The sequence below is a fragment of the Stigmatopora argus genome, chromosome 12 (genome assembly GCF_051989625.1).
Source record: "Stigmatopora argus isolate UIUO_Sarg chromosome 12, RoL_Sarg_1.0, whole genome shotgun sequence".
NCBI classification, from domain to species: domain Eukaryota; kingdom Metazoa; phylum Chordata; class Actinopteri; order Syngnathiformes; family Syngnathidae; genus Stigmatopora; species Stigmatopora argus.
In genome coordinates this window covers 125,612-137,620 of record NC_135398.1, presented here as the reverse complement: position 1 = coordinate 137,620, position 12,009 = coordinate 125,612, and the positions used below count along the sequence as shown (strand labels likewise).

Here is a 12,009-nt window from a genome sequence, read left to right as displayed (position 1 = left end):
TTTCTGGGGTAAACATTTATTGCCAAATTTTCCAAGCAAAGAAGATTTTCTTTCAGATTGGTGTACATTTTTTTTTAGTCGTCCCCGTCAGAAGTCAAGCGCCATTTTTGGCCGGCGGTTCCACGGCGTTGCGAGCGGAAGGCCAGACGCGGGTAAATTGTCATCTCCCGCAAATGTCTCGGCGAAGAGGAGCCGATAGAAGGGCTTCCAAAAGGCCATCCGTTCAGTCGTCGACGCCAACGGACCAAGCCAATGAGCTCGAAAAGGATTCCTTTTGTTGTCCATGCCAAGCGGTCAAATTCAATTGGGTGAGAACGCCATCGCGCGTGCAATCCAATTTGGTGTTCCGTTTCCTCCCGGCGTGACTGCAGTATTCGTTTTCTGAAGCCGTCCGCTTGGATGCCCAAATGCCGTCGCTTGCCGGGGACCGCCGGAAAGGCTCCTTTTCTCGTCACGTGGAGGTCAGGGTCGCTCGTACCAATGCATGGAGCGGCGGAGAGCTCCCTCCCACCTCTCCAGGTGGCGCGCGTCGGAAGGCTGGCCCTTGGGGCAAAAGACGGCGTCGGCCTGGCGCAGCTTCTTCAGCTCCTCGCGGGATCGCCAGTAGCCTGCCGAAAAGGCGGAGGGAGCAAAGCAAAGTGTTGACCAGAGCAGACCGGACTCCCGTACGTAGGCGCGACTGCGGCGGCCGGGCTCCCCGTCCATCCCGGTCCATCCCGGTCCATCCCGGTCCATCCCCGCCTCTGACCGACAAAAGCCCTGCGCTGTAATTGCCGTAGCGGGCCTTCCGGTCAAATCGCTCGGCATGAATACCAAAGCACTTTGTGGAACCTTTTCCCTCTTGGGCTAAAAATAACCCTCTATCGCAGGAGTGGCCAACCAGTCAGAGACTAAGAGCCACTTTTTTTACTGTGTTACTGCAAAGAGCCACATCATACATGGGCACACACAGACCTCTGCTCAGCCAGATTTATTGAAAATGACCCACAGCAAGATAATGACAGTTATTTTTTTCAACAGTTAACATTGTGTGCACTGTCACACACACACACACACACACATAAACTCTCAGTTAAAGCAAGTCCACAAACAAAAATATAACAATTTTCAATGACATTTTTCTCTTACTATGCTGCTTAGTGGGACTTCTGGCATTCCTTGTCCTGAACAATCCTCCTCAAATCTGGCTTGTATTCCGTTGTTGCCACTCGAAGCAACTCTTTCACATGAGTGTCAGTCAAAACAGATCGATGCTTTGATTTCACATGTTTCAGGGTGGAAAACACAGACTCACAGACGTACGTTGACCCAAACATCGACAGGATCTTTAGCGCAGCTCGTTTGATGTTGGGGTATTTTTCCATCGGAACACGTTTCCAGAACTCAATGGTCCCTTCCCTGAAAACAGCTTTCAGTTGATCCTCCTCACAAAGATCAATCATCTCCAACTCCGCCGCAGCCTCATCTGTGACGAGCGGGATTTTCAAACAGTCCATCTCCGCATTAAATGGGTCGACAAGGAACGTAATCTGTGGTCTTTTCAGTTGTAGATCACGGAAGCGGGTCACAAAGCTTTCGTGCAAGTTTTCAATCAGCGTTGCATATCTGTCTACGTGCTGGGACCCTGTGTGTACTATTGATGAAGTTTGGTGCAATTCTGAGCATTATTTGTGGCTAATAGTGGCGTTTGCGGTCGGACAGTGGCTCCGTACAGCGCCGTATGTGGCGATAGTGCGGTATTTGCTGAAGTTGGTGGATCTCGTGAATCTAGCGGTCGGGTAAATTAATCTCTTGAATGGGGTTGTTACGGTGTGTTTGACCATGGTTTACACTTACGCCTTACGCCAGAATATCGCTTAAAGAGCCGCATGAAATCAGCCAAAGAGCCGCATGCGGCTCTAGAGCCGCGGGTTGGCCACCCCTGCTCTATCGGATAGGGCCAAAGAAAAAACAAACGCGAGCGGGGGCGGATTCCCGTGAAGCAATTGAGTCAATTCTCGAGAAGCCGAGAGTCAATTCTCGTTAGCTACTTGGCGGAGGACGCTCGAAACGGGACCAAACTGTTCAATGTGGCCCTTTCCACCTGGTTTTGGGGCAGGCGCAGGGTTGGCTATCAAAAAGTGCTGACACTCTAGCCCAGTATATATTATATATCTTCCCAACTACCAAGAAAATATGTTGTCCAATCACATTTATTTCTTTTGTAATTGGAATATGGCAAAAGAAATTTGGTATCATTGGAAACCTCTGAATGTCCTCTATCAAGCACAAAAGGAGTTAATGCGATTGGATGCACCGGGTGGGAGATATTTAGGTTTACAGGTGTCCTCGAAAGAGAACAAATTTGAATTACTTGTAGTCAGGAGAGTGTGGGATGGGCTGGCCAACTCGCTTTGCAATTGCTTCTTTGGATTGCGCCATGTAAGATAAGATGGCCAACTCGCTTTGCAATTATTTGTTCGTATTGCGCAATGCAAGATAAGCTGGCCAACTAGCGGCGTGAGGTCGGGCGCCAACCGAGATGAGTTTTGGATGGCGAGAATGAGCGCTCCGAGCCAAAACCGCTGCGCAACTTACCCGTGCCGAGGCCGGCGAGGAAGGCCGCCCCCAGACAGGACATTTCCCGGTGGCGGCACCTTTCGATCTTTCGACCTAACAGGTTAGCGGTAAGCTGCGCGATAAAGTCGTTGGCCGAAACGCCGCCGTCCACCCTGCGAGGCCGAAGTGCAGCAAATGAGTGAAAGTGGCCCACTGGGGCTGGGCCAAGGCCCCCCTCCCCTCTTTCTCTCTCTCTACCTGATCTTGGTGATGGGAATGTCGGTTTCCGCCAGCACCGTCTCGTACAGCTGCTTGTTTCTGCCGGCGCAACGGGGGGGCCGTCACGGCAGGTCGGCGCGAGGCCGCGCCCCAAAAGACTCACCGGAAGGCCACGGACTCTAGGATGGCGCGGACCAGGTGACACTTGGTGGTGGAAGGTTTCAGCCCCATGAAGGAAGCGCAAGCCCCGGGGTCGTTCAGGGGAGCCTGGGAAGATTTGCAAAGGCGTCCGGCCATGCTTGGCCTAGGGAAATAGCCCCCTAAATCTAACCCGTAGTCAACCCCCTAACTGTACCTGCAGACCGCTGAAAGAGGGGACGAAACAGACGCCGTTGGAGTCGCTCACGCTGTACGCCATCGAGCTGGTGGCCTCCACGTCAGAGAAGAGATCTAGGCCAGCGGAAAAAGTGCCGTCGTTTGGGGCTCGTCACATTTTGGGGAAGGGGTCGTTCTCGGGAACGGAGGGGGTGGGGGCAAGCGGCGAGCGACGGAGATCTTGGCTTCGGGAAGGCCCCCGGAGCATTTCTCCGCCCAAGAGCACTCTCCAAGCCAAAAGGGTTAAGGGCGTTTGGACGGGTCCTCACCCAGCGCCCGAGCCCAGTCGATGGCGGTGCCCGTGTCGGCCGCGTTGCCCTCGGCCAGGTACACCACCTCGGGCCCCATCTTCCAACCCACCAGCGGATAGAGACCTAAAGAGAAGGTGGCGTGCCACTGACGGCCTCGGGCGGGGGAGGCGGGCGCCGCCTGGATTTGAAGTTACCCTTTACCGACGCGTGAGGCGTGCCGCCCGTGTTGATGTCCATGAAGGTCCCCGTTCCCATGGTGATCTTCACGTCGCCCACGTTGTAGCAGCACTCGCCAAACATGGCGGCCTGCTGGTCGGCTATCTACGACGTCGGGAGAGCGTGCGGAATAGCGTGCTGGCGACAAAGGCGGGGGAGGCCGCGCTGACCGACTCACCGACGACAGGATGGGGACGGCCACTCCAAAGACGGATGGGTCAGTGGAACCAAAAAGGTGGCTGGCGAGGGAGAGCGAGAGAGCTAACTATCTAGCTATCTAACCCTAACCCGCTCGCGGCTCGGACATAAAAAGAAAAGCCTCCCGACGCCTCCCTTTACTCACCACGTGTTTTCCACTTTGGGGAAAATGGAGAGCGGCAGGGAGAGCAGAGAGCACAACATCTGACTCCAACACATCTGCCCAGACGGTGAATACTACCGTAGAATAAAAGATTCAAAGCCAGACGGCGGGGCGCGATCGGACCTGATAGGTGTCAAAAATCCCCGTGGCGCTGGCGTTGGAGTAGTCGGTGGCGTGGATGCCGCCTGGGGGAGCACCGAAAGACGTCCCTTGCAAAATATCTGGCAACGTCCGAGTCTTGTCGCCGGGCCAGAGCGGACCAACTCGCTTACCCTTAGTCAATTTGAAGAGGAGCCAGGTGTCCACCGTTCCAAAACAGCAGTTTCCGTCGGACGCGGCCCGGGCAACCTTCGGGGAGAGAAACGCCATCGGTATCACCGAGCGTGCCCGATACGTCCGTACTACCCGGGATTCCCACCGGCGACGGCGCCTGGACGTCGGCCATGAAATTATCGTGGCGTCGGACGCCCAAAAAGGGAAATGTGCCCTTCCCTCGTTTTTGCCATCAACAAAAAGGATTTTGCTTCCCTCTCGCCTCTTCCTTTCTCGGCACATAGTTTTTGTGGGCGGCTAAAATGCAAAGAGTCGCTAAAAGGCGCCGGATAACCCTAAGTGCAAAAAGAAGGGTGTCTCTCGCGCCAGGCGCGGCCCACTCGCCTGTTTGTAGTTTCGGAGCGCCCAAAGCAGGCGGAAGGTGACGTGCTGAGTGGAGAAGACCACCTGACTGGCCGCCAGGGCTCGCCGCTGCCCGGTCACAAAGTGGAGCGCTTTCATCAGGCCCCGGATGACCTGCAAATTGGAGAGCCAGCCCAGAGCCTTCTCATCACCCGGCCCCGCCGAGACGCCACGCCCACGGAGACAAACTTTCAAGGTGCACGACTTGTTCCAGGAGGCGACCAGAGCCGCCGCTCTCCGGTCCTGCCAGCTGATAAAGTTGTGGAAAGGGACGCCGGTTCTCCTGTCGGGTGAGGCAAAGGCGCCGAGGTGAGTGGGGCCGGCTCGCCAACCGCAACGGGCCGTCCTCACCTGTCCCAGGTGGTGAAGGTCGCCCGCTGAGTGGAGATACCCAGAGCCTCCATTTGATGCATTTGAACCGCCGCGTCTGAACGGGGGCGACAGGCTCGGTCATTAGCCTGTTCAAACTCGGTCTGCCCTGGAATTAGCGACAAAGTGCCCGTCGCGGAGAGGGTAACCCCGAGATTCCAATGGAATTAGCGACAAAGTGCCCGTCGCGGAGAGGGTAACCCCGAGATTCCAATGGAGGCCACCCACTGCAAAAGCTCTTGCTTCTAATCGTTAGTTGCGTTGCTCTGGTCATTTCCGCACGCCGCAGATTTTTAGCACGGCTGGCAGAAAATGTACGCTCCTTGCGCAAAAACTAAAACTCAAGTTTGGCACGCAGAATTGGTCACGAAAAAAATCAAATTTGGCAAGGAGAATTGGCCGCGTGCAGAGAATACCTTTGACGGCCCCCTTCACCACCGAGACGAAACTTGTCCACAGGGCATCTGGGTCGAGTTCCACGTGGCCTTCCTCTGGATATAAGGGGAGCACCTAAATAAAGAAGGGAACCCGCAGTAAGAGAAGGCCCAGCGGGCGAGCGATCGGCTCCTTCCTACCGTACCTGGGCACAGGACGAGCCGCGAATTTGGGCTTTCTTGTCGTATACGTGACATTTGATGGAAGTGGTGCCCACGTCCACGGACAAAATAAAGCGTTCCTTGTTTACTCCGTTCCTCGGACTGTCCATTATAGGAAAGCGGCGATCATCGGCGTGCTCTAAAGCGAGGCTTCATTGTGTGCGTGCGTGCGTACGCGCGCGAGTGAGAGCGAAGTCCAGAGAGAGAGAGCGAGAGCGAGAGACCCTAACCCGATAACCCGAGAGCGATCGAAATCTGCCCACTTGTCACTCAAACTTCGGACTTTAGACTCGGCTTGCCATTAGTCAAACCATCTCGGCAAGGGAAACAGTAGCCGCTCGGCCAGGCGCGCCACGTTCAAATGAGACGAGCCTTATCCAATCCAAATGTGCAAATGCACCCCCCTAACAAGACCCACTTTATCCAAGCTTACTCCAAGTAAGTCCTCCAAAGAAAGTCCAGGCGAAATGTACATTCACTAAGGCGCTAGTAAGTTGCCGTCGGAAGAATCCAAATGAAATGAACTAATAGTACACAGGAATTTCCTGCCTTCCTTTTTTTGGCTCTGGCCCCCGCCTGCGCCTGCGCCTGCGCTTGCGGGCACCCGTAGCGTAGTAGAATGCTTTCGCTTTCACGGGTTGCCTTTCGCGCTCGCTGCCTATGTTTGCCCAATCGGGGGAGGACGGACAACAAACACTGACGAATAGAGACGATAGACAATTCGAGACCACGCCTCGAAAGGGTCGCCACAATCCGTTAACGCGCGCGCCATATTGGATGTTTCGGTTCGCAAGTCCGCCAACAACAAAAGACCAGACACGACCCAAGCAAACGATTTAAAGCACCGAAATGATCAATCATAATCCGTTGTAAGGAAATGAGCCAAATTGAATGAACGTTTCGATGCATTGGACATCTGCGTCTTCTTAACTTTGCCACACACAAGAAGGCGGCGTGGGAGACTCGCGTCGCTTTGCCAGCCAAGGGATGTCACTTCAGTTTCAAGTCTACGGTGGACTCTAGGTACGTGATAGCATCCAATGGCCTGTGTGCTTTTGACAGTGTGGGCCGTGGGACCCTTCGGTTAAATACCGAAAGTGGACGCCGCGGAAGCTTCGCGGCGACCACGGGCGCAAGGGGGACCGGCAAAGAAACAAAGAAAGGGCATTTTGCACCGGACTTGTATTTTAATGTGAAGGGCACGTCGTCGTCGTCGTCACCCTCTCCGCCGCCACCCCCGCCGCTTTGTTTTCACCGGCTGCTCGGCTTTTCGCTATCGCCTCTTCCTGGCCGCCCTCTGCTCTTTTGCTAATGGGCTGATGGACTAATGGGCTGACGGACTGCCGGACTCCCGGACTCCCGGACTGCCGGACTGACGGACTGACTGACTGCCGGACTGCCGGACTGACGGACTACTTCTCTGGATGATTTGATGGGGCTGCTCCGTGTCATGATGCCGCCGAAGATGCAGCTGCTAGCTTTGCTGGCGTTCGCCTTGGCGATGTTCTTCTTGGAGAACCAGATCCAGAAGCTCGAGGAGTCCCGAGGAAAACTCGGTAAGTCCCATTAAATCAAAGCTTTGCTCAAGCCATGACGAAATTGCGGCGCATAATTCAATGGTACCATACCGGGAGGTAGGCATGACTACGCCAATGTATGGATGGGCAAAGCCCAATAGCCCAATAGCCCGCGCGCTTTAATCTGGCAGGATTCACCGACATGTTCAACAATCTGTCTATTTATCTCACGCTGTCAACGTCTGCCAAAGAGATGTAGCCATTGCTGCATCTCTCTATATTTTCCAACAAAATCTCTGTCTGCGTACACAGCACTGTGGTAAGTCAATGACAATAACGCTTTCAATTCAATTCAGTATACCTCCTCGGAATGAGTGCAAAATGGATGGCAATTTGGATGAAAGTTTTAAGAAACCCAGACACTCGCAGAACTTTATTCCTTCTTATTTGACGAAATATCCCATGTTGACGCCGTCTCCAAAAGGACCGACATTTGCACGTTGCACAACATGCACGGCCAACTCGTGGTGTAGAGCTTCACTTGCCTGACTTTGGTTCGGGCAGGCGCAGGCTCAATTCCTGCCGGTGGTGGTGTCATTGTGAGTGCGTGTGGTCGTTTGTCTCTCTGTGTGCCCTACGGCTGACTGGCGACCAATATAGGGTGTAGTCTGCCTTTTGTCCAAAGTCAGCTGGGTTAGGCTCCAGCAATCACCCGCAACAACATGCCCGTGCGACGTCAGGGTGACCCATGGTCAAATGACGGACTGTAAAGCGCACGTAGAAGGACCCAAACACAAAGATGAACTTATTTTCAGTATGCTGTACTTTTTCAACGACGGAGGTTGGCAGCTCTGGAAAAGATTGTAGTATGCACTGTACGTTGATGTAAATGAGTTGACACCAGTGTCCGGCTAGCGTCCGGGCTTTCTGGCCAGCTCCTCGAGCGCTGTCGTCTCGGGCCGCCCGTCTATTCACGTTGTCCCACTCGCGACCAATTGAAAGGGGGCGGATGGGACTGCGATTAGGGCCCCAGCCCAGCCATACCCTGCCTGATGACCTCTGGTGCTTTGAAGGAAAAGCCTGTCCCGTCCGTCAAACGCCCCCCCCCTCGGACAGGCTCCGGCAGACTATTTGCACTCTGTTTTTGCGAGCGCTCGCCGTGGCCCTTTCAGAGCGCGCCGTGGCTAGGCGCGAAGCCCGGGAGGCGGAGCGACGGCGGACGTCCGATGGCGACGGCGACGACGACGCGGCGGTGGTCATCTACAACCGTGTGCCCAAGACGGCCAGCACCTCCTTCACCAACATCGCCTACGACCTCTGCGGGAAGAACCGCTACCACGTGCTGCACATCAACACCACCAAGAACAACCCCGTCATGTCCATCCAGGACCAGGTCGTCCCTTTAGACCACGTCTGCGCCCGATCCAATCTTTTGTGTAGACTTCTACAGCTAATATGCTTCAGCGGCGGGGCCGTTTTTGACTCTTTCAGGTGCGCTTTGTCCAAAATGTGACGGCGTGGAGGGAGATGAAGCCGGCCTTCTACCACGGCCACGTCTCCTTCCTGGACTTCAGCAAGTAAGAAACAAGGCGTACCGTTGACTCGATACTTCACCCGTAGCTTAGGGTGAAAATGTTGCCCTCTTCAAAAACAACATGTAGAAAGTGACAAAAGGTTAATCCCCTAACCCTTTTTTTTTAAACTCTGACAACAACAAATGAACCACTTAGTCAATGAGCAGAAATACAAACTAGGTGAAATTCTTTTCTTGGGAAATGGAATTGGCAAAGCAGAAGGAAGGCTTTGGGTTAACCCATCCCTCTCCCGGTTCTGGAATCACTAGTCAAATATCCCTCCCGTATTCAAATGACTAGTGCAATTACGTGATTTGATCCGTCGTCTAAGAGGGAGGCATTTGGCTCAAATGGTCAAATCATTCAAAGAAATTCATGTGTGTAAAATGAAATCAGAAAAATGACTTAGTTCAAATGCAAACAACTTGGATGAGGATTTGTTGTCTATCGTTTTTATTGGAAGAGTGGATGGGTTGTCATTGTCACCATTGGGGGAAAAAAAAAAGACCGAATTTTCTCTCCTCTCGTTCCGCGTGAGCTCTTTAATGACAAAAATGGAGCAGGATCATGAGATGATGAGAAAATGACTGGCTCAGGTTGGGGGTGGCGAGGAAGCCCATCTACATCAACGTGATCCGAGACCCCATCCAACGCCTGGTGTCCTATTACTACTTTTTGCGTTTCGGAGACGACTACCGACCCGGCTTGAGACGCAGGAAACAAGGCGACAAGAAGGTGGGTCCCGCTCCGTCAAAGCAGTTTGCCCACCCGTCCGTCTGTCCGTCCGTCCGTCCATCTGTCCGTCCGTCCCTTCACCCTTCCAACCTTTGACAATTTTGCCGCCTTTCAGACTTTTGACGAGTGCGTGTCGGCCGGCGGATCCGACTGCGCCCCGGAGAAGCTCTGGCTCCAGATTCCCTTCTTCTGCGGACACTATTCGGAATGCTGGTCGGTGGCGGAAAGGTCGGGTCGCCGGCCTCCGCGGGGCGTCCCGGCCGTGACCCCTTGCCCTTTTTTCCAAGGAACGCCGGGAGCCGCTGGGCTCTGGAGCGGGCCAAACACAACCTGCTCAACCAGTACCTGCTGGTCGGAGTGACGGAAGAACTGGAGGACTTTGTCATGATGCTGGAGGCGGCCCTGCCGCGCTTCTTCAGAGGAGCCACGGAGCTCTACAAAACAGGTCGGCGTCCCCCCCCCCATTGCCCCGTTTTACCCTCAGGCCAAGGAGCGACAAAAACGCCCTCTCGTCTGCCTCCTTTGTCGTAGGGAAGAAATCCCATTTGAGGAAGACCAGCGAGAAGAGGCCGCCCACCAGGGAGTCCACGGCCAAGTTGCAGCAGTCGGCCATCTGGAAGATGGAGAACGAGTTCTACGAGTTTGCCCTGGAGCAGTTCCAGTTTGTCCGGACGCACGCCGTTCGGGAAAAGGACGGCGAACTCTACGTGCTGCCGCAAAACTTCTTCTACGAGAAGATCTACCCCAAAAAATAAGCCAATAAATAGAGGGGCCCGAAAATTCCCCTCCCCGCGGCGCCGCCTAGACTCCCGCGGGCCTTTGCGGCAGGACCTCCAGAAGACGGCGGCGACGCGACCGTTTTATCCGTTCTTTGCCGCTCGCCGCTGGATTTTCAATCGGAACGGAAAGCCGGCACCGGGCGCTATTGACGTTTCGGCTGATGCTGGGAAAGAACGGTGTCGGCGGCGGCGAACCGTGGCTTCCGATCAAAAAGGATCCAACGCCCGTCGCCACCGGTAGCCGAGCCGAGCGGAGTGCAGCGCAGTGGTTTTCCCGAGCGTATCAGTTTACGCTCGCGAATCTACGCTTGATGAACTGGGCCCACTTCCGGGTTATTTCCCTAACCCCGCCCCCGCTCCCTAATGACTGTTCTGCGAAAAGGCCCGTATCGTCGCCAGCCCTCTCACACGGGTGCCGCGACAGAGACTCGGTGAGCCGAAACGAAATGAGGCGGAAAGGCCAGCTGTCCTTTCATTTGCGACCATCTCGTTTCATAACGTCAATTTTTGAAATTCAACTTTGATTTACATAGTAGCAAGTTCATTCAACATAAATCCTTGATATTGTTTGTGTTTAGTGCCCCCACCTTTTGGAAGTCAAAAAAGAGTTTGGATTAGGATTTTTTTTCCCAGTTAAAATATTTTAAATTTGTATACAGTACATATTCAAGAATTATTTTCGAAGGCATAAAAATTCAAAGCGACATATAAAGGATGTGAGTGAAAGTTTATGCATTCTCAACTAATCCCTGGCCAATCACCAATAGTGGGGCTCATCCCCTTTAATCTCATTTTGTACTACGCTTAGAGCTTCTGTTTTTTTTGTGCGTAATCACACATCCAAAGTCTTATGGGCCCTCTCTCCGTTTCTCTTTCCCCAATGCGCGATGATTTATGGCCGTCTGTTGCAAAGAGGGCGCTTTGCTTTTGGTTAATGTTCACCGCGGTCTGTTTTCTATCAGCGATGAGCTTGGCGTCCACTTTCCCGCAACGTTGTTTATAAATAGGAGGAATTATCATTTGCGGTTGAAATTGCCACTCTCTCCAAAGCGTTCCACAAAGGGCCGCAGGATTGGCTTTCGGACAAACCGAGCGACGCCTTTTCACCAATCGGGCGCCTGATAAGTGCCACCATTTGGTTGTAGTCAGTGGCCGCGCGTCTTCGCGGAAAGCTCAATTGCCTGCTCGGGATTTGGCGGAGCCACGGCAGCGGCGGCGGCGGCCCTTGGGGGACCCCTGAGGTCACTGGTGGCTTTTCGACTTGCTTCTCTCCAGTAGTGATTTCACTTAAATTTAATCCGCCCGCCCACTCACTCCAGGCGGGCTCTAGGGCCTCCTGGCGAGACCGGACCAGGGAGGCGCCCCAATCGCTTCCGGAGCAGCACCTCTACTCCGAGCCCTTCGCGGACCACCGAGCTAGGTCTGGGCTGGGCGAGAGTGGCCGCTCTCCTACCGGAAAGGAGGATCCCTGGACGGGAAAGCGTGGCTGCGACCAAAGCGCCGGAGCCTCGGCCGGAAGATGGACCGGCCGCCGAAAGGCGACGAGAGGCCCGTCCCGCTTCACAAGTGGGAGATATTACTTGGCATTTTTTGGAGGGACGCTGTAAACATGCATAAGTAATTGACACAAAAAATGAAATGACAGCTTGAAGTAGTATTTGAGATGTGTGAACGATAGTAAAGCAAATGTCAGATCAAGTCACCCAAGAGAGCTCATTCTTATTTAGGTAGGTTGCCTGCGAATACATGTCTATCTACACTAAGAGTTTACTGCATAAAGTGCCGAGTAATTCCTTTATGTATC

The 12,009-nt window shown here is 53.9% G+C and overlaps 2 protein-coding genes across 7 annotated transcripts; one reads left to right on the top strand and one right to left on the bottom strand.

Annotated features, from left to right (window-relative positions):
* gk5 (glycerol kinase 5) lies at positions 1 to 6,237 on the bottom strand. Of its 5 annotated transcripts, XM_077616289.1 has the most exons (16): positions 5,585 to 6,230; positions 5,421 to 5,514; positions 4,987 to 5,062; positions 4,825 to 4,918; positions 4,618 to 4,749; positions 4,233 to 4,308; positions 4,084 to 4,145; positions 3,943 to 4,016; positions 3,778 to 3,838; positions 3,578 to 3,704; positions 3,402 to 3,506; positions 3,113 to 3,207; positions 2,921 to 3,024; positions 2,797 to 2,856; positions 2,578 to 2,711; positions 1 to 608 (listed from the first exon to the last, which is right to left on the bottom strand). In XM_077616289.1, the coding sequence occupies exons 1-16, from the start codon at positions 5,708 to 5,710 to the stop codon at positions 463 to 465; spliced, it is 1,566 nt and encodes a 521-aa protein (XP_077472415.1). In that variant the 5' UTR covers positions 5,711 to 6,230; the 3' UTR covers positions 1 to 462. The 5 variants fall into 5 exon arrangements, with proteins under 5 accessions (XP_077472415.1, XP_077472413.1, XP_077472412.1 ...); XM_077616287.1 differs by having other exon boundaries at positions 3,585 to 3,838; positions 4,987 to 5,113; positions 5,585 to 6,236; XM_077616286.1 differs by having other exon boundaries at positions 4,618 to 4,918; positions 4,987 to 5,113; positions 5,585 to 6,234.
* Positions 6,238 to 6,265: 28 nt separating this feature from the next.
* Positions 6,266 to 11,907, top strand: LOC144086367 (heparan sulfate 2-O-sulfotransferase 1). 2 transcript variants are annotated; one of them, XM_077616291.1, is made up of 7 exons: positions 6,266 to 7,156; positions 8,290 to 8,510; positions 8,609 to 8,694; positions 9,288 to 9,426; positions 9,542 to 9,639; positions 9,714 to 9,871; positions 9,958 to 11,907. In XM_077616291.1, the coding sequence occupies exons 1-7, from the start codon at positions 7,033 to 7,035 to the stop codon at positions 10,179 to 10,181; spliced, it is 1,050 nt and encodes a 349-aa protein (XP_077472417.1). In that variant the 5' UTR covers positions 6,266 to 7,032; the 3' UTR covers positions 10,182 to 11,907. The 2 variants fall into 2 exon arrangements, with proteins under 2 accessions (XP_077472417.1, XP_077472416.1); XM_077616290.1 differs by lacking the exon at positions 6,266 to 7,156 and having other exon boundaries at positions 7,277 to 8,510.
* The last annotated feature ends 102 nt before the right edge of the window (positions 11,908 to 12,009 follow it).